General features: G+C 37.9%; 1 protein-coding gene across 7 annotated transcripts in view; it reads right to left on the minus strand.

Annotated features, from left to right (window-relative positions):
• Nucleotides 1–24,504, minus strand: part of FBXL4 (F-box and leucine rich repeat protein 4) — a 73,980-nt gene extending 49,476 nt beyond the window's left edge. For 2 of the 7 annotated variants that reach the window (XM_063707789.1, XM_031012495.3), the window contains exons 1-4: nt 24,305–24,482; nt 11,593–11,710; nt 4,523–4,640; nt 3,295–3,878 (exon numbers count right to left, since the gene is read on the minus strand). In XM_063707789.1, coding sequence (XP_063563859.1) covers nt 3,295–3,806 — 512 coding nt within the window. In that variant the 5' untranslated portion in view covers nt 3,807–3,878; nt 4,523–4,640; nt 11,593–11,710; nt 24,305–24,482. Of the gene's footprint in view, nt 1–3,294; nt 3,879–4,522; nt 4,641–11,592; nt 11,711–24,304 lie in introns of all 7 variants that reach the window. The other 5 variants (XM_031012493.3, XM_031012496.3, XM_031012494.3 and 2 more) reach the window with 5 other exon arrangements.
• Nucleotides 24,505–27,309: the final 2,805 nt, after the last annotated feature.

The following is a 27,309-nucleotide window of genomic DNA, read 5'->3' on the forward strand; positions in this document are numbered from 1 at the left end:
GCCTCCCAGCAGACTGGGACTTCACATGATATTGCATCCTTGCTTGATTTTTCCCATCATGCTTTCCCTACTCCTTTACTAGCTTCTCCTAGAGTATCTCCATAAAAAAATTTCCACAAAAATTTCCATAAAAATTGCACAGGAATAGTCACCTCAAGATATTCTTCTGGGAAGCTGGATCCAAAAAAATCTATAAAATCCCAAAGCCTAGAAACCCCTAGTTTAGATCTTAAGAATGTTACTCCCATGTCTCCAGTTGCCAACAGCTTATTTTCTGCATTCTTGGACTTTTCTCACTTCTTCAAACACCATGATCTTAGCTCATGATCTCACCTTCAAATGTGCTGTTGTCTCTCCTCCTTTCCTATCCACACTGGAGCCTCACTCAACCCTCAGGTCCCAGGTAAGTCACTTCCCCAGGGAAGCCTTCTCTGAGCCCATAGATTAGGTTCTCCCCTCTGCCAATACATGTTCCTCATGGTCCTCTTCTAGGCTGGCCTGTAAGCTCAAAAAAGAGCCATCTCTGTCTGACTCTCTACTTGGTTCCTAGCAGTGAACTGGCAGAGAGGGTGTTCAATAAATGTTTCTGATTGTATAAAAAATTCACCCAAATGTTAACAGTTACTGAATCTGGGCAGAAGAATTACAGATTTTTTTCATACATATTTTCCTTTTTTTTTGTATTTTCTAGATTATTTTTAAACAATGAAACATCTATTGATTTCATAATCAGTAAAATTTAAAAAGGCTTTTTCTTATATCTTAATAATATATTAGTCACCTTTTTTTCTCTTAAAATGTAATGGTATTTTCAGTAGACTAAAGCTGAAAATCAGTAAAGAAAATTAGAGATACAGGTATAAATAAAGTTTTAACTTTAATCACAACCACATACCAATAACTCTCAGTAACCCAAGAGCATGATTTGTACTTAAAATTAGTTATGCAGCTGTTAAGTTTTAGACTGGAGAAAACACATTACATGTTCCATTGATCTCCTCCCTAAATCTTTTCAGATTTTTGGAAAAAAGTAGGTAACTTTGTAAGAAGAATGTCAGAGTCCTAATAAAACAATTCTCATTAAGAAAAGATCCTGCCATGCACGGTGGCTCCCATCTGTAATCCCAGCACTTTGGGAGGCCGAGGCAGGCGGATCACCTGAGGTCAAGAGTTCGAGACCAGCCTGCCCAACCTGGTGAAACCCCATCTCTACTAAAAATACAAAAATTAGCCAGGCATGGTGGCACGCATCTGTAATCCCAGCCGCTCAGGCGGCTGAGGCAGGAGAATCTCATTAACCTGAGAGGCAGAGGTTGCAGTGAGCCAAGATCGTGCCACTACACTCCAGCCTGGGCGACAGAGTGAGACCCTGTCTCAAAACAAAACAAAAGATCCTACTCCATTTTTTCCTCTTAGGGAGAAAACAAAAATCTGATTTCAATTAAGGTATGCTGGCTTTCTGAGTTTAAAAAATGACTAATAACATTATTTGCAATGAATTATTAGGTAGTTCTGGAAAAAAAAGTAAAGATTATTCCAGCAATCTCCAAGTTGAGCTGTACTCTGTATGTTTTCTGGCAGGCCCTGGAAGTATTCCCTTAGACATGAGGGGACAGAGATATCAGAGGAGCTGCATGTTACGGAGGTAGCAGCTGACCTCTGCCCGCCTCCTCCTGCACTGGCAGCTGGCCATCCTACAGTTGAACAGGTGCCCTGATCTGCTCTCAGGCTAGAATGAGAGCGGGGATTTTTATTTATTTTGTTCACTGCTCGCTGACACATCTCTAATACCTAGAACAACACCTAGCACATTAGGTAGGCACTAAAATATTTAATGAACGAGTGATTTAATAAAGTGATATGAAGTCCTAGAAACTGCTAAGATCCATGAGTAATAGAAAAAATGAGCAAATAATATGATCAGATAGTTAAAGGAAAAAGAAATATAAATGGTTTTTAAACATATGAAAAGATTTCAACCTCAGAGATAATAAAAGAATTTTAACAGTTAACATGAGATAACATTTTTCACCTATTAAATTGCAAAAATATTGAAATTTATTAACATACTCTGTAGGCGAGGCTTTGGCAAAACACCCATGTACATGCCCTGCTAGTGGGAATATAAATAGTACAGACTCTTTGAAGAGAAATTTGGCATTACATATGAAAATTACAACTGTTAAAAATTAAAATTCAATGTAATTAAAAATAAATTGTTAAAATGCAAAAAAAATTGTTAAACATTACAAAATTATCAAATTATCCTTGGTTGAGTAGCCTTCTTCCAGGAAATTTATCCCACAGATATACTTGCACACATGCAAAGTGACTTATGATAAGGTCATTCCCTGCATTAATGTTTATAAGAGCAAAAGACTAGAAACAACTAAGTGCCCATCAATGGGGGACTAGTTAATAAGTTGGGGTTCATACACACTATGCATTACTTGCAACTGCAGGAAAGAATGAGGAAGCTCTCTTTGTACTTACAAGAAAAGATCCAATATATACTACTGTGTGAAACAAGGTACAGAACAATGTGATAAATATGCTTACTTTTGTGTATAAAAATATAAAATTATATTTGTATTTGCTTGTGTCTGCACAAAGAAATTCTGGAAAGATACAAAATGAGCTGATAAAAGTGGTTTCTTCGAGGGAGGAATGGGTCCTAGGCACATGGAGAACAGGGTACATGTGAGACTGCATTATATTAATATTTTTTAAAATTAGGAAGTTGAATGACAAAAACGAGAGCCAAGGAGCTGTTATGCAAAACAGGCTTGTAGGGAGAATGCATGAATTACTTAAAGCAACATTGATTTTTAAATGAATATGGGTGTTGCAAAAACATTCAACTAACGTTAAACCAAATCCCCTAAGGACCTCCTCTGAAGTGTCACTCACAGGCCTATTGTGAGTTGTTGAAAAGATTTAAAAGTAGTAACATGATGCCTGTTTGAAAATATTTTCAAAGTCATATTTCGTACTAACGTCTCAGAATGGCCCATGTCCCTATGAGTTCAAATTGTGCTTTTTGGTTTTGGTAAATTTTATGAGATGCAAATATCATAAGCCGTGAATATTATAGTATGAGGTATTACAGGTATAAAGCCTGCATTAAATCTTTATATGAGTGATCTCTCTTCCCCATCAGAAAACTAAGGAAAATTTTCAAAATCAAATTCAATTAAGTTATTTAAAAGAATGCTTGCAATAAAAAAGATCTCCAATATTAACAACCAAAACCTTTCTACCATATAACTTAGGTCATTAAAAAATTAGTCTTACCTTACTTCAGCTGGTGGATTTGGGGAATAAGGATTTGCAGAACAAGCGAGAATTCTAATGACTGCTCCGGGATGATAGGTTTCTAGAACATGAACAGCTGTAGGATACACCTGTTGTTCAAAAGTAAGTTCCACATAGTCCTGGCTCTGAAAATTAGGTGGCGTCCTCCTGAATGGCAAGGAAGCACTAGGACACTGATCCCACCATGTCCCATAAGTTCGAAACACAGCTGTCTGAGTAAAGTCACCAGAACTTGGGAATACATTTGGTACACCAGCCAAATTCCACATAGTATAGGACATACTATTCTCATTTCCATAATGGGAACTGAAATCCACTACTTCTTTGGCATACTGGACTACCTCTGCATTGAGAGGGGAAGTCCGGCTGTTTGATTCTATAGTTCTATGGCTGTTCATCATTTCTCCTCTTGTAGCTGTCCTGGCTCGGCGCCGAAGGCATATATAATAAAACATGGTCAGAACTGTTAACATGGGAAAGACCGGTGACATCTAGATGTGAATTATGAAGCTTCAAAAGGTCAGGTGTCCTCAGTAAGATGCATGAACTCTTTGAAGGATGTTCTAAAAAAATGAATGGCTTGGTGAAGTAAAATAATTTAAATAAGCAGAAAAATGCATGGATAAGGTAATGAACAGGCTCTACCCTCAATGTAATTTCTCAGAATGAAACTAAAAAAACAAGTTTTAAAATACAAATGTGAAGTCTGGTATAAATAAATGTTCTAATGTATTTTTAAGAAACCTAAATATTGTTATGCATACAATATGGGAAGCAAAACTATATTATAAGGCAATTGGAAGATATACAATCCAAAAAGCCGTATTTTATACAAAATTATAACCATCACTCAAGAAATACTAAGTCTTTGAATCTGAAAATTAAAATTATTTAAATTATATGGTGAACCACTAAAATACTGCTGTAAATTCAAAATAATCTTAGACATTGCTGAAATTTTACATGTTAACAAAAATTCCCTACTGTTAATTATTACTCTCTTTCAAACATACAGAATTCAGATTTCACATTATGGGAATATAGTTCTTTGGTGCTGACAGTTAATCCAGATGAACTACATTAACTGCCTTACACATCACAGATCACAGATCAGTGTTTAATTTATAACTCCTAGCATTATTTGTTAGGGCAGTCCATGGCTGGCTGGCATCTGGTTTGTTGCCAGCTACTCTTAGAAATCACTCACCCCAGATAGAATGGTCACAAGATACACATGGGAAATGCAAAAGTTGGCATTCATCCATGTACCCTGAACTTTGCATGCTGACTTCAGGTACAAATGCTGACATGTGACATTCTTTTACCTGTAAGAAAAGAGTTTTGGAAAATATTTTTATGTCCAAGTCACAAAGTCAAAATATCCAAAATTATAAATAGCCATTTATTCAACCCTTCAAATCAAACAGGCCACATTTTTCTATTTTGTACACAATTTTAAATAATGTATTTTTTAAATGTTATGATAGAATATAATAAAGATTTAATAATGAACGCTATCTATAAAGAGGTTGCAAACTCACAGCTTTTGTTTCAAACTATGTTTGTATACATATTTCACTGAGGCCAAACAGTGTTTTTTAAAAATTTGATCTAGTTTGTAACCTTTAACAATCAACAAGATCCCAAGAGGCATGAGCTGTCTCAGTGGCCACTCTCGTTCCCAGCCAGCTCCACTCATTTACAACATAGGCTGGGGCCCATCGTCATTGAGTAGGTAAACTTTTGTTGACAACAAGGAACTATAAAACAAACTTATTTTTGTACCTGTAAAGTCTTGAGTTTAACTTCTAAGAAGGGATATGTACCAACTTTTCTTTTTTTTTTTTCGAGACAGGGTGTTGCTCTTGCCGCCCAGGCTGGAGTGCCCTGGCGCAATCTCGGCTCACTGTAACCTCCGCCTCCTGGTTTCAAGCGATTCTCATGCCTCATCCTCCTGAGTAGCTGGGACTACAGGCATACACCATCATGCCCAGCTAATTTTTTGTAGTTTTAGTAAAAATGGGGTTTCACCATGTTGGCAAGGCTGATCTCGAACTCCTGACCTCAGGTGATCTGCCTGCCTCGGCCTCCCAAAGTGCTGGGATTACAGGTGTAGGCCACCACGCCCTGCCCCAACTTTTCTTTAATAGAGCAATGCACTAGTCTTCCAAAACTTCAGCACTAAGATTATAAAACATTATTTGCACTAAATGTCCCTTCCACTCAAAAACCTCCAATGCCTTTTTCTTATCTGCAAGATATAATCTAAATTATTTGGTTTGGTATTTTAAGGCTCTCTTCAAGCTGGACCAATCTCTTCTTGTCTAACCCAGCAAACCCAATCAAGTTCTAACCACTCTTCGTATTTTACGTTAAGTCTCGCTTCCTCTATCATTTCTTTTCCAACCACTTTTTTCCACATCAGTAGCCTTACTTTCTGATACCTACTGGCACTGCATTTTTATGAGATATATACCTTAGTTCCACTAGGGTTTATATTAGGAATGAGTCTCTTGAAGGAGGGAATCTAGCCAAAGATCTTTATTTCTCAAAGTACACAGTACATAATAGGCACAAAATATTTGACATGTTGATAGAAAGGTGATGAGCAAACTAAAAATTATAAAAATCTAAAATAATTTTAAATTGTATAACAGCATCCCTTTGACTCTCAAACCCAAACAGATCCAAACACACTGAAATATTTAAAAATATAAGCACTGAAACACTACTTAAATAACTGAACTTGAAAGAAGTGCAGAGAATCCACAGTAGTAAGAAACTAAGAAGAAAGTTAGCTGGGCATGGTGGCTCGCGCCTGTAATCCCAGCACTTTGGGAGGCTGAGGCAGGTGGATCACCTGAGGTCAGGAGTTTGAGACCAGCTTGACCAACACAGAGAAACCCCGTCTCTACTAAAAATATAAAATTAGCCAGGCATGGTGGCACATGACTGTAATCCCAGCTACTCGGGAGAGTGAGGCAGGAGAATCGCTTGAATCCAAGAGGTGGAGGTTGCAGTGAGCCAAGATCATGCCATTGCACTCCAGCCTGGGCAACAAGAGAAAAACTCCGTCTCAAAAAAAAAAAAAGAAAGAAAGTCAATGAGCAGAAAAAAGAAAGTCAATGAACAGAGGTCAGGGGCTGAAGCTAACATGACTCATGGAACCAGTTACAGGCCATAATGGTTACAAGGGGACTCCCTAACACCCATTCAGAGACGTTATTTAAAGACACAGGTCACAGTTGGAAGGACCTTCATAAAGCCAAAACTCTGAAAGGATCACCCTGTCCATGAAACCAGGACTATAAAAACTTAGCTCACTGGCCAGGAAACCCAAGTAGGCATGACATCAACTAAGGCAATGGGGGGAAAGTCACCAGAGGAAATCAGAACCATATGAGGCATGAACCATGCATAGAGTGTGGGCCTAAATTCACACAACCTTCATGGTTTAGAATCCCACCCTTTCCTCATGCCAAAAACTGAAAAAAGAAAAGTAGTCCTGAACTGGTAAAACTTTAGGACCTGGTAAGAGCAAATGTGAAAACTCTTTGCAGGAATGCTTCCAAAACATAGAAAAGACTAAACCTTTACTAATGATGCATCACAGTAAAAAGTTACAGACCAGAATAGAAAATGAACCACGATGAGAGATAGTCAGTGGACTCACCAAATGGAGGGATTTGCAGCACAAGAACAAGAAATAACAGAATAACCAGGATAAGACTTTTTCCAAAGAAGGGCAACAAAGCATATATTAAAATAAATAGGCTGGGCATGATGGCTCACACCTGTAATCCCAGCACTTTGGGAGGCCCAGGTGGGAGAATCACTCGAGCCCGGTGGGGCGGAAGTTGCAGTGAGCCGAGATTGCACCACTGCACTCCAGCCTGGGTGACAGAGCCAGACCCTGTCTCAAACAAACAAATAAATAAATAAGGTGTTTCTGTAGCACACACTTAATGGATGTACTCATGAGTCAATGAACCAGATTCACCTCAGGACATATAATAGCAAGTACTGAAGTATGTCATGTTATAATTGGGGGAAAAATAACTACCTGTTATATTACTTCTTTATTCAAACATTTCACCTACCACAAGTATAAATTTGTCAAATTAAAATATATATATATTTAAGGCTGAGGCTGGAGGATAACTTGAGCCCAGAAGTTCAAGGCTGAAGTGAGTCATGATCGTGTCACTGTACTCCAGCCTGGACCACAGAGCAAGACCCTGTCTCAAAAACAGACAGACAACTTTTTGCCACTCAAGTCTCAATCCTTAACAAAAAAAATTGAAATGGTACAAATCTTTCTTTTACCATATACACTTTATTTCAAAATAGGGCTGCAGATAAATTAAGAACCATTTTCCAAAGAAGTTGAGTATTCTCTTTTCAAAAAGAAAAAGAATTAACAAGTTAAACTGCAAAAATAAAATTTAGGATATAAAGAACAACCTATATTGATGTATTCAAATCAATTGACAAATCAGCTAATTTAGAAGACTATGGATGTGTTATTCCTGGAAACCATCAAGGGAAGGACAGAAAACCATCTGCCACAGTGGATGAATAAGTTGACTGCTTAATCTCTGGACATCACTTCTCACTCCACGGTCTATAAATTGCTTCAACTAAGCTCCTCCCCCTTTCTTTGTAAAACTGTGTTGTGCATTTTTGGCAAAAAGATTTTAGACAAATTGTGAAAGTCAAATTCTGTTTGACATACCAAGCTACAAACTTTGAAACTGTTTCCCAGCTTTTACCATTGTAGATTATAAGATAATATCAAAAGCAGCAAGACTGTCATATGGGCAATATTATGTTTAAGCTGTGTTAAAGTTAAGCAAAATTTTGCATTGAGGCAACATATGTAAAAGTGAGTTATAAACTGTAAATATATGTGTTATATGTTCAAACTTCTTCAATATAGAAATGTAAAATTGATGCTTTAGTTTTTTTCAACTATGGATAAAAATAATATTTAATGCTAATTTTTTCAGGAAATAAAGTTAAAAATGGCAAAAGAAATTTTTAAAGGAAGGAAATGCAGAGTCTGATATACCAAAAAAGCAAATATATTTATTCTTTTTCCAGCAGTGCTATTCGGAAAATGTTATAGAAGTTAAAACCTGTTTTTGAAAATAAGCAAGGCATAGAATTAAAAAAGAGAAATGTACAAACCCATTGCTAACATCCTTCATTGATTCTAAACTCCTTTCCAATCTACTAAGATGACACATAAAAGTGTTTTAGGGGTGGGGAAGAACATATGGAGAAGAAAGGATAGCTCTCTCTACTTTTCCCTGGGAAATGAAGCTGAAAAAGGGAATGGAGCCATTGTCTCAGGACTCATGTGGAGAGCTACGACCAACGCAGAAGTCCAAATTGTCCAGGCGCTGTCTGGACTTTTGCCAAGGCATGGAGGCAATTTGTGGTAACCAATGAATATCCCTATGGGCAATGAACCAAGTGTAAAAGATACAATAACTATTTTATGAGGAGAATGGGATTCAAAGATAAAATTATTTTTCCCACCTGGTGCAAATAAATAAATATTAGTCAGGAACACTTCATTTGTCCAAAAGAGTGATTATAAAATGGACCTTCTGGGAGACATTTTCTTTTTTTGTTCATTCAAAAAGCTATTTTAATTTTAAGGACTCACAACATATAAAAATATTATTTTCCATTTAGAATAAGTCAGAATTAGGGGGATCTTCATTTCATTTGTTGCTTAATCCAATCACTGATAAGCAATGACTATGAAGTGAGAAATTCTCTACACTGAACATTTATACTAGCACAATCAAGGAATACCAAAACAACAGCCATTTTAACTTGTATCATGAGACTTTCATACTCCTTGGGAAACAACTTGCTTTTATACAACATGATTTTATTATAATACAACTTAGGTTTAAACCACATCTTCCATATTACAAAATGCTTAACGAAGTTAAATAATACAATTACAGAGAAAGCAGTAATAGTGGAAAAGAGAAATTAAGAGGTATAGACAAGGGAGAACATATGTTTCCTACTGAGATTTGAAGTGAGATGAGGAATCGATGAGGCGGAGAGAAGCAGGATGGCAGGAGCTGCCGAGAAGTCGGCTTGTACTTCGAAGGGAAAAAGAGGAAGGAAAAGGACTGTTAATAAAATAACAAAGGCAGCAATCAGAATGAACCAGAGCCAGGACAGCAAAGGCTAGATTCACAGTAAGATGAAAGAACCTGAAAACAAGTTTAAAACTCAAAAGAGGATTATTCTCAAGTTACACTAAAGTGAAAAAACATGGAAAAACACAAAAAGGACAGGCAATAAGGCACAGGCATACATACAAGGCAAATTGTAACACAATATTTACTTGCAAAAGAGCCCACAGAGACATGTCAATGAAGTCATAGAAAAAAAAAAAAAGAGCAAGTTTAGACAGCTTTGCTACATAGTACCAAAATGTAATTAGAATGTTCAATGTGGTAATGAATCAAGAAAAAAGGCCGACCCTTAAATGCTCATTATTTCTGAATCCTGCTGAAACTGATCAAGACATACTATTTTGAGGAAGGACTTTTCTGGTTGAATCTAGAAATCAAAACATAGGGGAATGAAAGAAAGCATCAATGGAGAAAAGAGGGGAATGATAATGTGAATTTGATGTAGCATCTGAAATTCCTATCAGCTCTCTTTCCTGGCTGGCCCCCTCTAGCTTTTACACCAACTTGTGCTCTTATGCCCCCTCTTGCCTCTGGTAACTTCTCAGTCTCCTCCCAGGTTTTCTTCTTCCTAATTCTTCTCATATACACAGAGGTACCATTAAAGGAAGGCTGTCTTTTTGATAACATGATATACAAGAACATTCAATCTAACTTTGAGCCCGCCTTCCCCTTCCCTTTCATGTCCACACCCACTACCCTTGCTGTAGACCCACCAGAACCTCCACCATGCCCTCAGCAGCACTCCTGCTTTCATGCCTCAGCATTCTGAAATCTTCAACTGAGGCTGGATGGCTCTGGAATGCCCCCTCTCTTCCAATGCTTGGCACTCTCTTACTCATCCTTCAAGGTCAGGTTCATACTTTATCTACCATGCACCTTTCCTCTGCTCTTATATGTTCATATTATTTGCTATTTCTTACATGCTGAAATATTTCTCTACCTGAATAGACTATGAACTCCTCAAGTTCGGAGAACATGCCTTAATTATAACCATACCCTTAGAGCCTAGCACATGCCAATATATGCTCAATAAACATTTGTTGTTTTACGGAGACTGGAAGAGTAGATGGCATAAGAGAATTAAAATGAATAAGTTTAAAATAAACACAGAGATGAAACCAGCAACTCTTCCTAAGGCACATGTAAACCAAAAAATGACGCAAGAAATGTTCCATATCTTGATACAGAGATAAAAAGAGAGGAAATGGGTAATAAAAATTGAAACGCAATAGGTAAGAATCAAATGTATGAACTTCTTTGAAGCCATCCAAGAAGGAATAGTACGTATACTGAAATTTTACTGTTCAAAGAGAATGAAAAAAGTAGTAACTTCTGTTAGTACAAAAGCAGCTTCTGAATACATAAGAGTCTTGACTCTGGTCACAAAGAAGCTCTGATCGAAATTAAAGAAAGATTCATGAAAGAGATGATTAGAGAGGTAAAAGAAAGCCATTTCCTCAAATACAATGATGTTTTTGCACTCCAAATCTATGTTAAAACGGTACATTGATTATGGAGAACTGGAAAAACTATGGCTGAAAAAGAATTTCTTAAAGAGATAACCTACAAGTTAAGAGAGAAGAGACGGAGAATCGCTTGAACCCGGGAGGCGGAGGTTGCAGTGAGCCAAGATCGCACCACTGCACTCCAGCCTGAGCAACAGAGTGAGACTCCGTCTCAAAAAAAAAAAAAAAAAAGAGAGAGAGAGAGACAGAAGAGACAGGCCGTAATATAACAGCAAAGGTAACAAGACAGCTTAATATTGTTCTCGTATTAGATGTGATATAAAAGAGCAAAGGCCAAGCATTAGAAAAAGCTCTGCTTTTTCTTCATCATAATTATTGATATTCTAATTGTACTAGATCTTAAAAAACTAACATTGAAAAAATCTAACAGTGTCAGCATGGAAACTACTCAGGATGGTATCTTAAGGCTTTATATGCCTCTCTCTTACTCTAAGTAAATTCTTCCCCAATTAAAACATTTTTATTATGACTGTATTTTTTAATCAGCAAGGCCCCAAAGTAGAAAAAATAGGTGGCGTTCTTACCTGAAACATATGGATCAAGAGGAAGACTGGAGACTCCTATCCAGCTTCAAAGCTTCTTGAAAATCCAAGCGAATGAAGCAAATGGAGAAGGCAAGGGAACCAGGCCAGGAAGAAAAATCTAAAAGCAGAGCAAAAATCTCAAAAACCAGAGGTAAACAGTACCACTCTCTTCGAGGAATCAAGGTAGATCTCAAAAATGCAAGGAAATAATCCAAAAAGTCTGGAATACATTAGACTGTGCAAAAACCTCTGGTGAGTTAATGAATAAAGGGCAGGAACTAAGCAAGAGGTACCCAAGAAGTCAAGTAGGAATGAATTTATCAGAAAACAAGAGATAAGATTTAGAACCAATTTAAACTAGGAATTGATAAAGGTTAGTTCTGCAGAATATGTTCTTTCTTTCCTAGACTTTCTTTAACAAGCATATCTAAACTTCTGAAATATTTCATAATCGATCTTTAGTAGCAAGAAAAGCAGAAAAAGGAATTGAAGGAATCTTTTTTTTTTTTTTTTAAGTAGAGCTATAGGATGAGTGGAATGGTTTTTTTTTTTTTTTTCTGATATAATGGATCTGGAAACCCTCTTCCTGCCCAAGATGCTATCTCACAAAGTGACAAGAAAGGATATGTTTCTAATTACACAGGTACGATGATACAACATAACTTAGAAATTGATTCCACTGTTATATTACCTATATATTACCTTTTTCTTCAGTGTTTAACGATGGGTAAGAATAAGCCATCTGAATGAGAAGAACTGTGACTCTGGAATAACCCTAAATCTTTAGCAGATATGCAATGATATTTAACTAAAATATTAAAAATTGGAGATATCTGGTTGAGGATAAATTTAAGGAACTTACTGAAGAAAGAAAAAATGATATTTTGTTTGTTAAAGTCATACTAATTATGTGAATTTACTTTAGCCAAGTACTAGCCATATATTTTTGTACATTAACATAGAGAACATTTTACCTAGAAAAAAATATAGTGGATTTACACCCTGCCTAACAAAAATCCAAGGACAATACACCTGTCATAGCTTGCCATTATAGCTAAAATAGCAACTAATTAAAATGGTGTAATACTGTTAAATTAACTTTAGTATAAAATGTACCCCACTTTAAGCATATGATTTGATGAGTTTTGACAATGACAGAAACCAACATAACCACCACCAAAATCAAGATACAGAATATTACCACTAGCCTAAAAGGATCCCTGGTCAATCACCTATCCACAACCTATGCCAAGCAAAAACTGATCTGCTTTCTGTCACTACAAACCAGATTGTCCTTTATTCCAGAATTATATGAAAGTGAAATAATATGGTATGTATGGCTAACCCTTAACACAGGTTTGAACTGTGTGGGTCCACTTATATGTGCCTTTTCTTCTGTCTCTGCGATCTCTGAAACAGCAAGACTGACCCATCCTCTTCCTCCCTCTATTTAACATGACGACAATGAGGATGAAGACCTTTATGATGACCTATTTCCACTTAATGAAGAGTAAATATACTTTCTCTTCCTTATGATTTTCTTAATATTTTCTTTCTCTAGCCTATTTCATTGTAAGAATACAGTATACAATACATATAACATATAAAACATATATTAACCAACGGTATATGTTATCAGTAAGGCTTCCAGTCAACCATAGGCTATTCAGTGGTAGTTAAGCTTATGGGGAGTAAAAAATTATAGCTGGATCAACTGCATGGGGGATTGGCACCCCTAACCTTCATGTTGTTTGAGGATCAACTGTATTATTTTGTGTCTAGCTTATTTTGTTCAGTCTATCTTCCAGATTTACCCATGATGCTATGTGTTAAGAGTAGTTCAGTTCCTTTTTATTCTGAATCAAATCCCATTATACAGTTGACCCTTGAACAATGTATGGGATTGGGGCACTGACCCCCTATGCAGTAAAAAATCTGAATATAGGCTGGCATAGTGGCTCACGCCTGTAATCCCAGCATTTTGGGAAACTGAGGCAGGTGGATCACCAGAGGTCAGGAGTTTGAGACCAGCCTGGCCAATAGGGAAAAACCCTGTCTCTACTAAAAATACAAAAATTAAACGGTTGTGGTGGCACACACCTATAATCCCAACTACTCAGGAGGCTGAGGCAGGAGAATCACTTGAACCTGGGAGGCAGAGGTTGCAGTGAGCCGAGATTGTGCCACTGCACTCCAGCCTGGGTGACTTCGTCTCAAAAAAAAAAAAAAAAAAAAATCTGAATATAACTGTTGACTCACCCAAAACTTTACTAATAGCCTACTGTCGACCAGAAGGCTTACCAATAACATAAACAGTTGATTAACATATTTTGTAAGTTATATAATTTATTCTTATAATAAAGCAAGCTAGAGAAAAGTACTGTTAACAAAATCATAAGGAAGAGAAAATATATTGACTACTCATTAAGTGAAAGTGAATCACCACAAAGGTCTTCAATCTGATCTTCATGTTGAGTAGGCTGAGGAGGGAGGAGGAAGAGGAGGGGTGGTCCTTGCCATTTCAGGGTACAGGGTGAAAGTGATGGAGGAGGTGTAAAAAGAGGCAGGAGAGGCAGGCACACTCGGTGCAATTTTGTGGAAATATACTATAAATTCTGCCTGACTTTTTGCTATTTCATTTCTCCAAAAATATCTCTATACAGTACCAATCCTTCTTCCACCATTTGCTTTAGTTTCAGTGTCCATGTCATAGAAGGGTCCATGTTGTAAAAGAAGTCAAAACTGTCCAGAATAATTGGAACTTTCTGCCAAATTGTCTAATGTCAATTTGTTTTCTGGCACTGCCTCTTTTATGTCTTCTTCCTCGTCATCTGGCACTAATTCAGAAACACTCGTCTCCACCAAGTCGTTTTCTGTTAACTCCTTTGGTGTGGAGTCTATTAGCTCTTGAATTTCTCTAAGATCCATATCTTGAAACCCTTCATCCTCCTCCCCCTGCACCCTTTTTTTTTTTTTTTTTTTTGCCCTATCTACAATCTCTTTCATGATTTCCTTGATTGGTTCTGTCATATATCCTGTGAAGTCATGTACACTATTGGTACAGTTTTCTTTAGTTTTCTTATTGTTTGAGTCTTGATGGCCTTCACAGTTTTTTTCTGTAACAATGGCATATTCAATGGTGTAATCCTTCCAAACTTACAGGTTCTCTCTGTTGAGGTTCTCATCCATAGAGTTCACAGTTCTTTCCATAGAGTACCATGTATAGTAAGCCTTAAAGTTCCTTACAACCCCCTGATCTGGAGGCTGAATTAGGGACACTGCATTTGGGGAGATGTGGAATATACTTCAACACCTTCAGTGTTAAACTCGTGGAGTTCTGGGTGGCCAGGGACATTGTCTGATACCAAAAGAACTATAAAAGGCAGTCCCCTATAGCAAGGTATTAATACTTCCTGACTTCAGGGACAAAGCATTGATGAAATCAATCAAGAAAAAGAATTCTGATTGTCCAGGCCTTCCTGTTACATAACGAAAAGACTGATAACTGGCATTTACCTTTTCCCTTTAAGGCTGGGGGTTAGTAGCTTTATAAATAAGCAGAGTCTTGATCATAAACCCAGATACATCTGCACAAAACACCAGTTAGTCTATCCCTTCCTGCCTTAAATCCTGGTGCTTGCTCTACTTCTTTAATAATAAATGTCTTTTGTGGCATTTTTTTTTTCCAGAATAGGGCACTTTGTCTGCATTCAAAACCTGACTGAGGCTGGGCACAGCGGCTCATGCCTGTAATCCCAGTACTTTGGGAGGCCAAGGCAGAAGGATCACTGGAGACCAGGAGTTTAAGACCAGCCTAAGAAACATAGGGAGACCCTGCCTCTACAAAAATAAAAAATAAAAAATTAGCTAAGTGTGGTGGTGTGCACCTGTAATCCTAGCTATTTGGGAGGACTGTTTCCACCTCAGGAGGCTGGGGCTACAGTAAGCTGTGATCATGCCATTGCACTTCAGCCTGGGTGACAGAGCAAGACCTTGTCTCAAAAAAAAAAAAAAAAAGAGAAGAGAAAGGAAAAGACAAGACAGGAGGGAGGGAGGAAGGGAGATGAAACGAAACGAAACGAAATGAGAGAGAGAAAGAATCCCATTTAAGCAGATATCCTTTCTCCTCAATTATTTTAATGGTATCTGGGAAATCATCTGCTGCCTCTTGAACAGTAGCAGCTGCTTTCCTGTTATCTTAACATACATAAAGCCAAACTTCTTTCTACAATTATCAAACCATCCTTTGCTGGCATTAAATTCTCTAGCTTTCTATCCTTCACCTTCTTTTTGCTTTAAGCTGTCATACATTAACTTCACTTTCTCTCAAATCATATTAGAGTCTACAAGCATGCCTTTCTTATAGCAATCCTGCACCCACATAAGAGTTGCATTTTCTATATGAGATAAAGTGGTATTTCACAAAAAGTGCAAGGTTTTGCACCTGCTGGTATAGTTGTAGCAACAGCTACATAAATTCTCTTTTCTTTTTTCACAGTGGTCCTTTTGCTGGATTCGTTTATCTTGAAATGACAGGTAACCATAGCTGCAGACTGTAATCTATGGTACATAACAAGCAATTCCATTTTTGCTTGTAATGTCATGACTTCTCTCTGCTACTTGGAATCACTTCCGACATTACCAGTGGCACTTTCTAAGGGTCCTATGGTGTTATTCAAAGTTTATGGTATTACACTAAGCATGATGAAAAATACGTGAGAATCACAAGAAATCACTTCTTACTGTAATACACAATTTACTAGAGACAAACTGCTCATGTGTCGATGATTAGCTTCACACAGCACTGGAAGCTGATACCTGCAATATTTAAGCTCACTGCAATAGTAACTGGAGGTGATTATCAAATTATTACAGTAGTACAGTATGTACCACAGCTAATTTTATGCAGTTATGATTTAATACTGAATTTACATTTGTTTACATTTCTCTCAACTGCAAATGGAAGCATGTACATTCTGTAAGTGTGTGACTACCTTTTGATAAAGTTTAATTTTTTATAATATATATGTGTGCTATTCATGGCAGTAAATTATAAAATAGACTAGTATCTACATATATTTTATTTATTTGTGAAATACCTTTTTTTGATATTTCTAGGCTACGCAATTTGCAAGTTTTTCAAATTGTTGCAAATCTCCAAAATTTTTATATATTTAATGAAAAAAACTGCATATAAGCATATCTTCACAGTCCAAACCCATGTTGTTCAAGGGTCAGCTACATAGGTATATCAATTCAGTTGTTGCTAAACATTTGGCTTGTTTCTAGTATCAAGCTATTTCCAAAGTGGCTGTAGCATTTTACATTCTGACATCAACATATGAGAGTTCCAGTGGCTCCACATCCTCATCAATAGTTAATATTGTCAATCTTCATCCATTCTAGTGGGTGGGTGGTGATACCCTGTGGTTTTAATTTGAATTTCTTAATTGATTAATGACATGGAACATCTTTTCACGTGCTTATTTGCCATTTATATCTTCTTTAGTGCAGTGTCTATTTTCTAATCTTTTTTCTTTGTTGTTTTCTTACTATGGAGTTGTAAGAGTTCTTTACACACACTAGATACAAATTCTTTGTTAGACAGATGTTTTTGCAAATGTTTTCTCCCAGTCTGTGCTTGCCTTTTCATCTACTTGAAAATATCTTTTTTTCTCTTATGGGATACTTGTACATGTCCTAGCAAACATATTACCGAAGAGCAAGATCAAGTACAGTTTCAAAAGAGTAAACCCTGAGAAAGTATTTCATCTTAGACCTGGGAAGTATTTGCTCTTAAGGGAAGACCTGGGAAGAGTTAACTACAAATTAATCAAATTTTAAGATACCAAATTAGATTCTGCAAACATTTCTAGTGGGAATGCAAAATCATATAGCCACTTTGAAAAACAGTTTCACAGTTTATTATAAAGGTCCATCCACCCTTACCAAACCTTTCAGCAATCCCATTCCGAGGTATTTACTCAAGTGTACTGAAAACCTACATCCAACCAAAAACCTATATACAAATGTTTATAGCAGATTTATTCATAATTGTTCCAACTTGGAAACATCTAAGATGTCCTTGACGGATGCATGTACAGTGTTACATCCATACAATGAGTTACTACTCAGGAAAAAAAAAAAAGAAAGAACCACCAATCCAGGCAATAATATAGATGAATCTTAAAATGCATTTTGTTAAGTGACAGAGGTCTGATGCAAAAACTACATATTGTATGATTTCATTTATGTGATACTTTGGAAAAGGCAAATAGGAAAGGCAGATAAATCAGTGATTGCCCAGGGTTAAGGGAGGAAAGAGAAATTGACTGAAGTAACCACAAAGAGGCCACACAAGGAATTGTTAGGATGATGTAACTGTTCTGTGTGCTTTTGTTTTCAGTCAAAACAAGTCAAGCTGTAAATCCGATACTCTAGTATTGATTTGGTTATGCACACGCTAGCTTACTTGTCTGTTCTCTTTAAAGATATGTACTAGTTGGCATGTTCTGCCCACTTATTCTTCCCAGGGCAAAGCCTGCTCACACAGCCCCAACCACTCATCTTGCCTTAGGAAACTACCTGTCTGGAAAAGAGAATAGTGACCTTCATGACATGAAATACTTCAGACCAGGACCAAGATGGTCAACATAGATCTGCATTTATATGTCTGAACAGAATTAACCATTTTAAAGACAGGGAAACAAGTTAAGCAATTACAGCAAATGGCATTCAGGAAAAGTTAATGCCAAAATTAGGACAATAGTTTTTTTTAAAAATCATTGTTTAGTGTTAATTAATAGGTTATAGGATCCATGAAATAAGCACAAACTAACTTAAAAAAATTCTTAGAAGACGTGGTGACTGAAATAAATTGAAAATTAAGAGACAAATAAATGACCTAGAGCACATATACAAGAAACCTAACATCTATATAAGATAAAGACTGAAGCTAATTTAAGTTCAAGGAAATTCTAAAGGAAAAAAAAATGGCTCAAACTCTTATTCACATAGAAAAAACAAAATTAAATAAAAAATATTCTAGATATGCAAGTATACTTCCCATAACTCTTCCTGAAACTATTACTTAAAAATGTATGCCAGTTAAAAAAAAAAACAGAACTAAATACTTCAAAAACAGGGAAGACATACTATTCAAGTAACCAGTGACCTTATAGTTAAATCTAAGTGATACGATACTAGTAAAATTTTAAAAAATGGTTAGAAAAAAACAAACAAACAGAAGAACTACTGATATGGTTTGCATCTGTGTCTGCATCAAAATCTAACAGTGAAATGTAATCCCCAGTGCTGGAGGCGGGGCCTGGAAGGTGACTGGATCATGGGGGTGGTTTCTCATGGTTTAGCACTATGCCCCTAGTGGTGTTCTCATACGAGTTCTGAAGAGATCTTTTTGTTTCAAAGCATATAGCGCATCCCCCACTCTCTTCCTTCTGCTCCTGCCATGTAAGACCCTTGCTCCTGCTTTGCCTGCCACAATGATTGTAAATTTCCTGAGGCCTCGCAGAAGCCTAGCAGATGACAGCACCATGCTTCCTGTACAGCCTGTGGAACTGTGAGCCAATTAAACCTCTTTACTTTATAAATTACCCAGTCTCAGGTATTTCTTTATAGCAATGTGGGAACAGAATATTACAACTATAGAAAAGAAATCAAATCAATAAAACCAAGAATGTAAAGAAGGCAAGAGATCCAGGTCTCAACTTATTAATGGGAAGAATGAGGGCAAAAAAGAGTCAGTTATAGATGGTTTCAGAATTTCCAAACTTGCAGGAGAGGGGAAAAAATAGTTAATATGACTAGGTTAAATTGTCCTATTAAGAGATAAACCCAATTTTGTACAAGGTAACCTTGTGATGGAACTGTTGTATATTTTGACTGTGGTGGTGTTCACAGGAATCTACATAGAATTACTTACAACTAAACAGGCACAGGGATAGGTACAACTAAAACTGGTGAAATCTGAATAAGGTCTATAGATTGTATCAATGTCAATTTCCTGAGTATAATATTGTACTGTAGTTATGCAAGGTGTTACCATAGGTGGAAACTGGGTGAATGTACACAGGATCTAGATCTCTGTATTATTTCTTACAACTGTATATGAATCTACAATGATCTTTTTTTAAAGTTTTATAAAATGTAAAACAACAAAAAAAAAAAGGACAAAATTCCAGGCCGGGCACAGTGGCTCACACCTGTAATCCCAGCACGTTGGGAGGCCAAGGCGGGTGGATCACTTGAGCCCAGGAGTTTGAGACCAGCCTGGGCAACATGGTGAAGCCCCATCTCTACAAAAAACACAAAAATTAGCCAGGTATTGTGGCGTGCACCTGCAGTCCAGGCTACTTGAGAGGCTGAGGCAGGAGGATCACTTAAGTCCAGGAGATGGAGGTTGCAGTGAGCCAAAATTACACCACTGCACTCCAGCATGGGTGACAGAGCAAGACTCTGTCTCAAAAAAAAAAAAAAAAAAAAGAAGAAGAAGACAAACTTCCAAACTGGCAAGGGGGAAGATTTCAGGGAGAAATAAAAGTTCAGCTCAGTTATATGAATGTTTGATGTTTATGAAAGGCAAGTAAAGCAAAATGGTGTAAAATGACTGAAAATAAACATAATAAACATATGGACAAAAAAGACCTATCAGGTACACACAAAACTGACAGAGAGGCAAGAGTCATATAAGACAATGTAGACTCCCAGCCAAAAAATCACTAAACAGGGCAAAAAAGATACTTCATATTCTTTAAGATAAAATCCACTAAGAACAATTACACATATTATCTTTAAGGCTGAATTCAACCAAAATCATAATCACAGTAAACATCTAACATACTTTGCTTACTAATTTGTCGGCTTTGAGAAAAACAACAAATTAAGGATATAGTATCTTACAACAAATGTGTCAAATCAAATAACAGGGAAAGGACAGTTTATCAAAATAAATGTTTTAGGAAAATGTCCAGCAATTTGGAAAAATAAATTTGTAATAGTATGCCATAGCAACCATTTTTAAAAATCTCTATCTATGATAACAAAATGTGTACAAACAGTATTTTAATAATCTTCGGGTGGAAACCCAGAGGCCGTAAAGGGAAACAACAGCAGAACTGGCAACATAAATATTAAAGATTTTTATAAAGCAAAAGCCCCAAGAAACACTAAAGAATAGACTATGAGAAAATACTAGCAAATGGTGAACCAAATCATTAACAGCCACAATATGTAAAGAGCTATTACAAATCAATTAGAAAAGAGGAACATTTCAACAGAAACCTAAGCAAAGGATATGATCATGCAAGTAAAAACGAATACAAATGACCAACAAACATACAGATAGTCAACCCCATCAATAAGCAAAGAAATGCAATACTAAAATAATAAAATAGCATTTTTCATCCACAAAATTACTAAATATAAAAAATAATCACTTCATCTTAGCAGGTCTCTCAAGTTTCTGCATATCATATAAGTAGAGGCACTGACGGCCTTTATTTTTTATCTTTTCAGTGGTGTTTATACAGCAAATAGCCTTGGCAGATAAAGAGATGTCTCCCTCTGGTACAGAGGGCAGGTTTGTTTACCATGTGGGAAAATAAAGATAATGTCTCCCTCTCTGGCAAAGATCAGACAGCTTTATTTGCAGCCCACTATGAAAGATTCAGGTTCCCTAAACTAAGGACTCCTCTCCTGTAACATAATCTACTTCATCTGCTAGTGTCACTGGGCTCTTGTCACATCACCCTGTGGAAATCAGGGCTCCAGCAAATCAGCATAAGATGATCCTCTGGCTACCGTTCCTGTTGTGCTTTGTCTCTGAGTCAGGAGTCTCATATTTTCTGCCAGTTTCCATGAAACTGTTAGCTTGCAAGTAGGGTATGATCTCAGATCCTTGACAATTCTTGGCAATGTGATATGGCAAAAGCAATATTTTAACAAATTGTATAAATTTACTCTTACCAACAACTTTTGAGGAGCACTTTGGCAGAATCTCTCATAATTTAACACTTATGTGTAGCCTCTGACCTAGCAATTCCATATCTTAGGAAATGAACTAACATGCAAACATGACAGTATACAGAATAAACACAAAAATGATCCTTGCAGTTCTGTTTGTAATAAATTTGGAATAATGCCAACAGGGGATTGGCTAAATAACTTTTGGGTTATTCCTACAATGAAATACCAAAAGACTTACAAAAAAGACAAGATACTATTATATGCACTGACACAGAAGGATGTTTATCAATTATTATTAAGTGGAAGCTATAGAAAATTATAGATGGTACACTGCCATTTATGAAACAAAAGTAGACTTAAATATATTTATTTTTAAAATCTGCAAGCAGTGATCATCTTTATGGAACAAGGTTACTGGGTAGGTGGGCACACAGCACTTTCACTTCCTCCTTTAAGGATTTCTGTATTGCTTGATGTTTTTTAAAGAATGCATACATTTATTTCATGGGCTAACAAGGTTTTAAATGTCCATTGTAAAATTTATTATATTTTAGGTATCCAGTTGTGATGGTAAAATACAAATGGATATGAGGATATCTTCCTCATATCCCAGGGAACACTTCTACAGCCATTTATCTCTTAGATAACGATTTTTCTCTTAGAAACCAGGTACAGAACATCCTAAATCACAGGTGATGGGGAGAGACACACTACAGTTACTATGACACGGTGCAAAGTCAAAAGGCATGCAGATTTTTAATCAGGCTGCTTCTCTGTGTAACTGTAAGGAGCAACTCTAGTCGCAAGTTCTGAGTGAGCAACAGAAGGGATTTATTTACTAACAGTTAACGATTCAACTGACCATGGAAAAAGCAAGCTAAAATAAATGAATCTCAATAACTGGCAGGAAAATTTTAAAGGGGGGAGGGAGGCAAGAGGTAAAGAAAGGGAATCAACTTGCCCCCACTAAATGTGTTCATTTCAAAAATATTTAGTGATGTCTACAATATGCCAGGCATCGTTCAAATCCCTAGATATTAAAACACATTATAAACCTAGAGCAATAAGAGCATCACAGAAGCCAGGATCACCACAGGGAGCCAAAGAATACTAGACCGTTCAGAAAGTCCCAAGAATACACGGGAATTTAGGGCCTATGGTATTTATAGGACTGATCAGCAGGGAAAAATAGAATTCAACAAATGATGATGGAGACACTAACAAAATTATAAAGTTAGAGCCTTCTTATCTCACATTAAATATAAATAAGATCATTAACAATACTAGAAGAAAACGGAGGTGGATATTTATATACAATTCATATAGATAAAGGCCTTTTTTAAAGGACACTGAGTTAGATCCGCGAAGTTAAGATCGAGAATGTTAACCACAGCAAAATTAAGAGGATGAGACTAACACAGTAAAGAAAGAAGGGGCAGTTTTTGTTAACTGACCATATGTGCAAGTACCATATGTACCATTGTACAGAGTACTATAATCGCATTATTTCATCACGGCGTGAGTAAAGAAATTATCCATCTTACAATGAGTTGACTTATCTGATTTTCAAATAACAGAAGGGAAGAGTTTGAAAATGCAGAGTTCAGAAAAGCCAACTTTTGGCGCAGAAGTTTAAAACAAAGTTAGTACTCAGAACATAAGTATGGAAAGAAGAATCCAATTCAAGGAACTTTTAGAGTGCCTACTAGAGCATAATGCACATTTCCCTCAAGTCCTTAATCTGATAAAGGACTATTGGAGCGTTGATGACTCTGGATGAATCTCTCTCTACTCAACCAACAGATACAATATGCGGTACAGGATAATGGAGGCAGGAAGTGAGCCTGAAAGAAAAAAATATATACCTATAGCTGAACTTAAGAAACCAAGGAGTGCACGCAAGAAGCAGAAAAGGCAGCTTGTGTCTGCGAACAGACCAAAGCAAGCAGAGATCCCTGCACCTGGTGGTAATGTGCCCTCCGGAGCACAAAGCCAGACGGGCATCCTGCCAACGCAACTACCTGACCACAGGCTTATACCATCTTCACCTTCTATAATAGTTATTTGTATACTGTATTTCAATCTGTGAATGCATCTCGAAGGTTTGTGGCAATGATTACTGGGAAATCAAGGAAATCCAAAACCACCCGTTATAAATATGTTGACAAGGAGGCCAAGTAGATGGTCATCATCACACTCTAGGGGCACCCCTAAACCTAAACACAGAAACAAGGTTGTAGCTGGGCACCCTGTAGCAGTCCTGAAGAAAGAAAACAGGCCTGGTTAGGCAAAAACCATCGGATGTCAGAGGGAAATCAAGGCAGCAGGCACAGGAATCACAAGCACAGGCGGGCATGTGGCCGACGCGTGGCTGCCGGGGCAGCACTGAGCGCGGGTGTGGGGCGACCCGCAATCCCCCGCGGTGTAAACAACCCTGAGCCGCGCACACGTCCGGACGACGCCTCACAGCCTGCAGGCAGACTGTAGCGTAGAAACAGCCCGAGGCACGTCAGCAGTTCTCAGGGGCCCCAGCAAGCCCCGCAAGCGTGAAGCGGAGGCGCGGGGGCGCGGGGCCGCGGGCGGGGAGGGGCGGGCAGCGGGGGCCTCTGCCAGGCGTCCAGACTCCCCAAAGCGCGGAGCTGCGCGCTGGCTCGGCCCCGGCCCCGCCCCGGCGCCAAAGGAAGAAGACAGAGACCCACGGGAGGGAGAAGTAAAGGAAGGGCCGTACCCTGCAGGGTCCGGGAGAGGCGCGCGCCGCGGGCTTCACCAGCGACCAGGCAGCGCGAGAAGGCCTGGGTGCGGGGGCGGCTCCCCGACTCTCTGGCTGCGGCACAACCGCCGCAAGCCCGGCCTAGCGCGACCCGGAAGGAAGACGCGGAGGCCGCGAGGAGCGGCGGGGCCGGGGAGACGGGGCGGGGCCGCGGAGGCGGGGCGGGGCCGTGGGGTTTGGGCGGGGCCGGGGAGGCGGGGCGGGGCCTGGAGGGAGGCGGGGCGGGGCCAGAAGCAAAGCCGGGCGTTTCTCCCATGGGAGGTGCTCTGGGTCCTACGGACAGCCCGCTCCCAGGCCAGGGGGAGGAGCTTTCTGCTGGCTTCCTGGCTCCAGTGGTGCCCGTGTAAAGGGCCTAGGTCATACAAAGCGGGTAGTGTCTACAAATCCTCTTCGGAATAATCCCTTCCGAGTACCGGCTCGCCATGTGTAGTGTGGTCCTACTAGGACTTCTTCAGTCCAGACTTGGTGGATCAGGTGACACATAGGTAATACGGCTGGTACGCATACGTAGAGGAAAAGTATAATATACATTATATGCACTCTGAAGGTATAATTCACCTAGTTTACAAACCTCCTCTTCCCTGCATACAAATCCTGCCTGCAGGCTTATTTCCATACCAACGTTCAGAAGCCTCTGACCATTACCTCTGATGAAGAAGATGGTCTGGCAGTCTCTCTTACTCATTTTGATTTATTTTTGGTAGATTCAGTATGGCACTTTATTTATTTATTTATGTATTTTTTGAGACGGAGTCTCGCTCTGTCGCCAGGCTGGAGTGCAGTGGCGCGATCTCGGCTCACTGCAACCTCCACCTCTCAGGTTCAAGCGATTCTCCTGCCTCAGCCTCCCGAGTAGCTGGGACTACAAGGGCGCCAAGCTAATATTTTGTATTTTTAGTAGAGAAGGGGTTTCACCATATTGGCTAGGATGGTCTTGATCTCCCGACCTTGTGATCCACCTGCCTCAGCCTCCTACTAAAGTGCTGGGATTACAGCCGTGAGCCACCGCGCCCGGCCTTGGCACTTTTTTTAGTTTGCATCATATTTATCTTGTTACAAAATATCCACTAAGATGGAAAATATTTAATAAAATGTTGAACTACACATTATTTGCTGTCTGAATGCTCCAATGAGGCAAACCAGTAAGGATATTTACTTATATATGAACAGAATCAATATATGATATGCAATATACATTGTATACAAAAAAATTAAAATTTTTATTTTCTTCAACTTTTTGATGCATAATAGCTGTACATATTTTCAGGGTATATGTGATAATTTGATTCATTTCTGTAATCAAATCAGCATAACTGGGTTACTCATCCCCTTAAATATTTATCTTTTCTTTGTGCTAGGAACATTCAAATTGTTCTCTTCTGGCTATTTTGACATGTACTATTGATAAATGTTAACTGTAGTCACCCTACTGATCTATGGAACACTGGGTCTTATTTCTTCTAAGTGTATGTTTCTTCTAAGTGTATGTTTACCTCCCCTTGCTCCCCCACGGCCCACCCCCCCAATACTTCTCAGTCTCTGAGATCCACTTTCTGAACTCCCACATATGAGTGAGAACATGCATTATTTGTCTTTCTGTGCTTGGCTTATTTCACTCATCATAATGACCTCCAGTTCTATCCATGTTTGTTGCAAATAAAAGGATTTTGTGGAGGGTTTTATGGCTGAATAATATTCTATTGTGTATATGTACCCCATTTTCTTTATCCATTCATCTGTTGTGTGGACACTTAGGTCAATTCTAAATCTTGGCTATTGTAAATAGTGCTGCAATAAACATAGAAGTGCAGATATCTCTTTGATATATGTATTTCCTTTCTGTTGGATCTATACCCAATAGTAGAATTGCTGGATCATATAGTAGTTCTATTTTTAGTTTTTTGAAGAATCTTCAAACAGTTTTTCACAGTGGCTCTAGTAATATTCATTCCCACCAACAGTGCACACGGGTTCCCCTTTCTCCACATTCTCACCAGTATCTTTTGTTCCCTGCTTTTTATTTTTATTTTTTTTTTGATAAAAGCCATTCTCACTGGGGTGAGATATCTCATTGTTTTGATTTGCATTTATTTGATGATTAGTGATACGGAGCATTTTTTCATATACCTGTTGGCCATTTGTATGTCTTCTTTTGAGAAATGCCTGTTCAGATCTTCTGCCCATTTTTTAATTGGATTATTTGTTTTTGTTTTTGTTTTTGCTTTCCTATTGAGTTGTTTGAGCTCCTTATATAAAATATTCTGGTTATTAATCCCTTGTTAAATAAATAGTTTGCAAATATTTTCTCCCATTCTGTAAGTTGTCTCTTCACTTGATTGTTTCCTTTGCTATGCAGAAGCTTTTAAGCTCGATGTTATCCCATTTGTCTATTTTCACTTTTGTTGCCTGTGTGTTTCAGATCTTAACCAAAAAGATAAGATCTTGCCCAGACTTATGTCATGGAGACTTTTCCCTATGCTTTCTTCTAGAAGTTTCATAGTTTTGGGTCTTAAATTTAAGCCTTTAATCCATTTTGAGTTGACTTTTCTATATGGTGAAAGATAAGGTTCTAATTTTATTTTTCTGCATGTGGACATTAGTTTTTGCCAACACTATTGAACAGACTGTCCTTTCTCCATTGTGTGTTCTTGGCACCTTTTGTAAAAAAAAGCAATTGACCATAGATGTGTGGTTTTATTTCTGGCCTCTATATTCTGTTCCATTAGTTAATGTGTCTGTTTTTATGCCACTACCATGCTGTTTTGATTGCTATAGCTTTGTAATATATTTTGAAGTGAGGTATTGTGATGACTTCAGCTTTGTTCTTTTTGCTCAACATTGCTTTCTCTATCCAGGATTTTCTGTGGTTCCATACAAATTTTAGGATTTTTTTTTCTATTTCTGGGAAGAACATCATTGATACATTGTTAGAGACTGCATTGAATATGTAGATTGCTTTGGGT

The sequence above is a fragment of the Gorilla gorilla genome, chromosome 5 (assembly GCF_029281585.2).
Source record: "Gorilla gorilla gorilla isolate KB3781 chromosome 5, NHGRI_mGorGor1-v2.1_pri, whole genome shotgun sequence".
NCBI classification, from domain to species: Eukaryota; Metazoa; Chordata; class Mammalia; order Primates; family Hominidae; genus Gorilla; species Gorilla gorilla.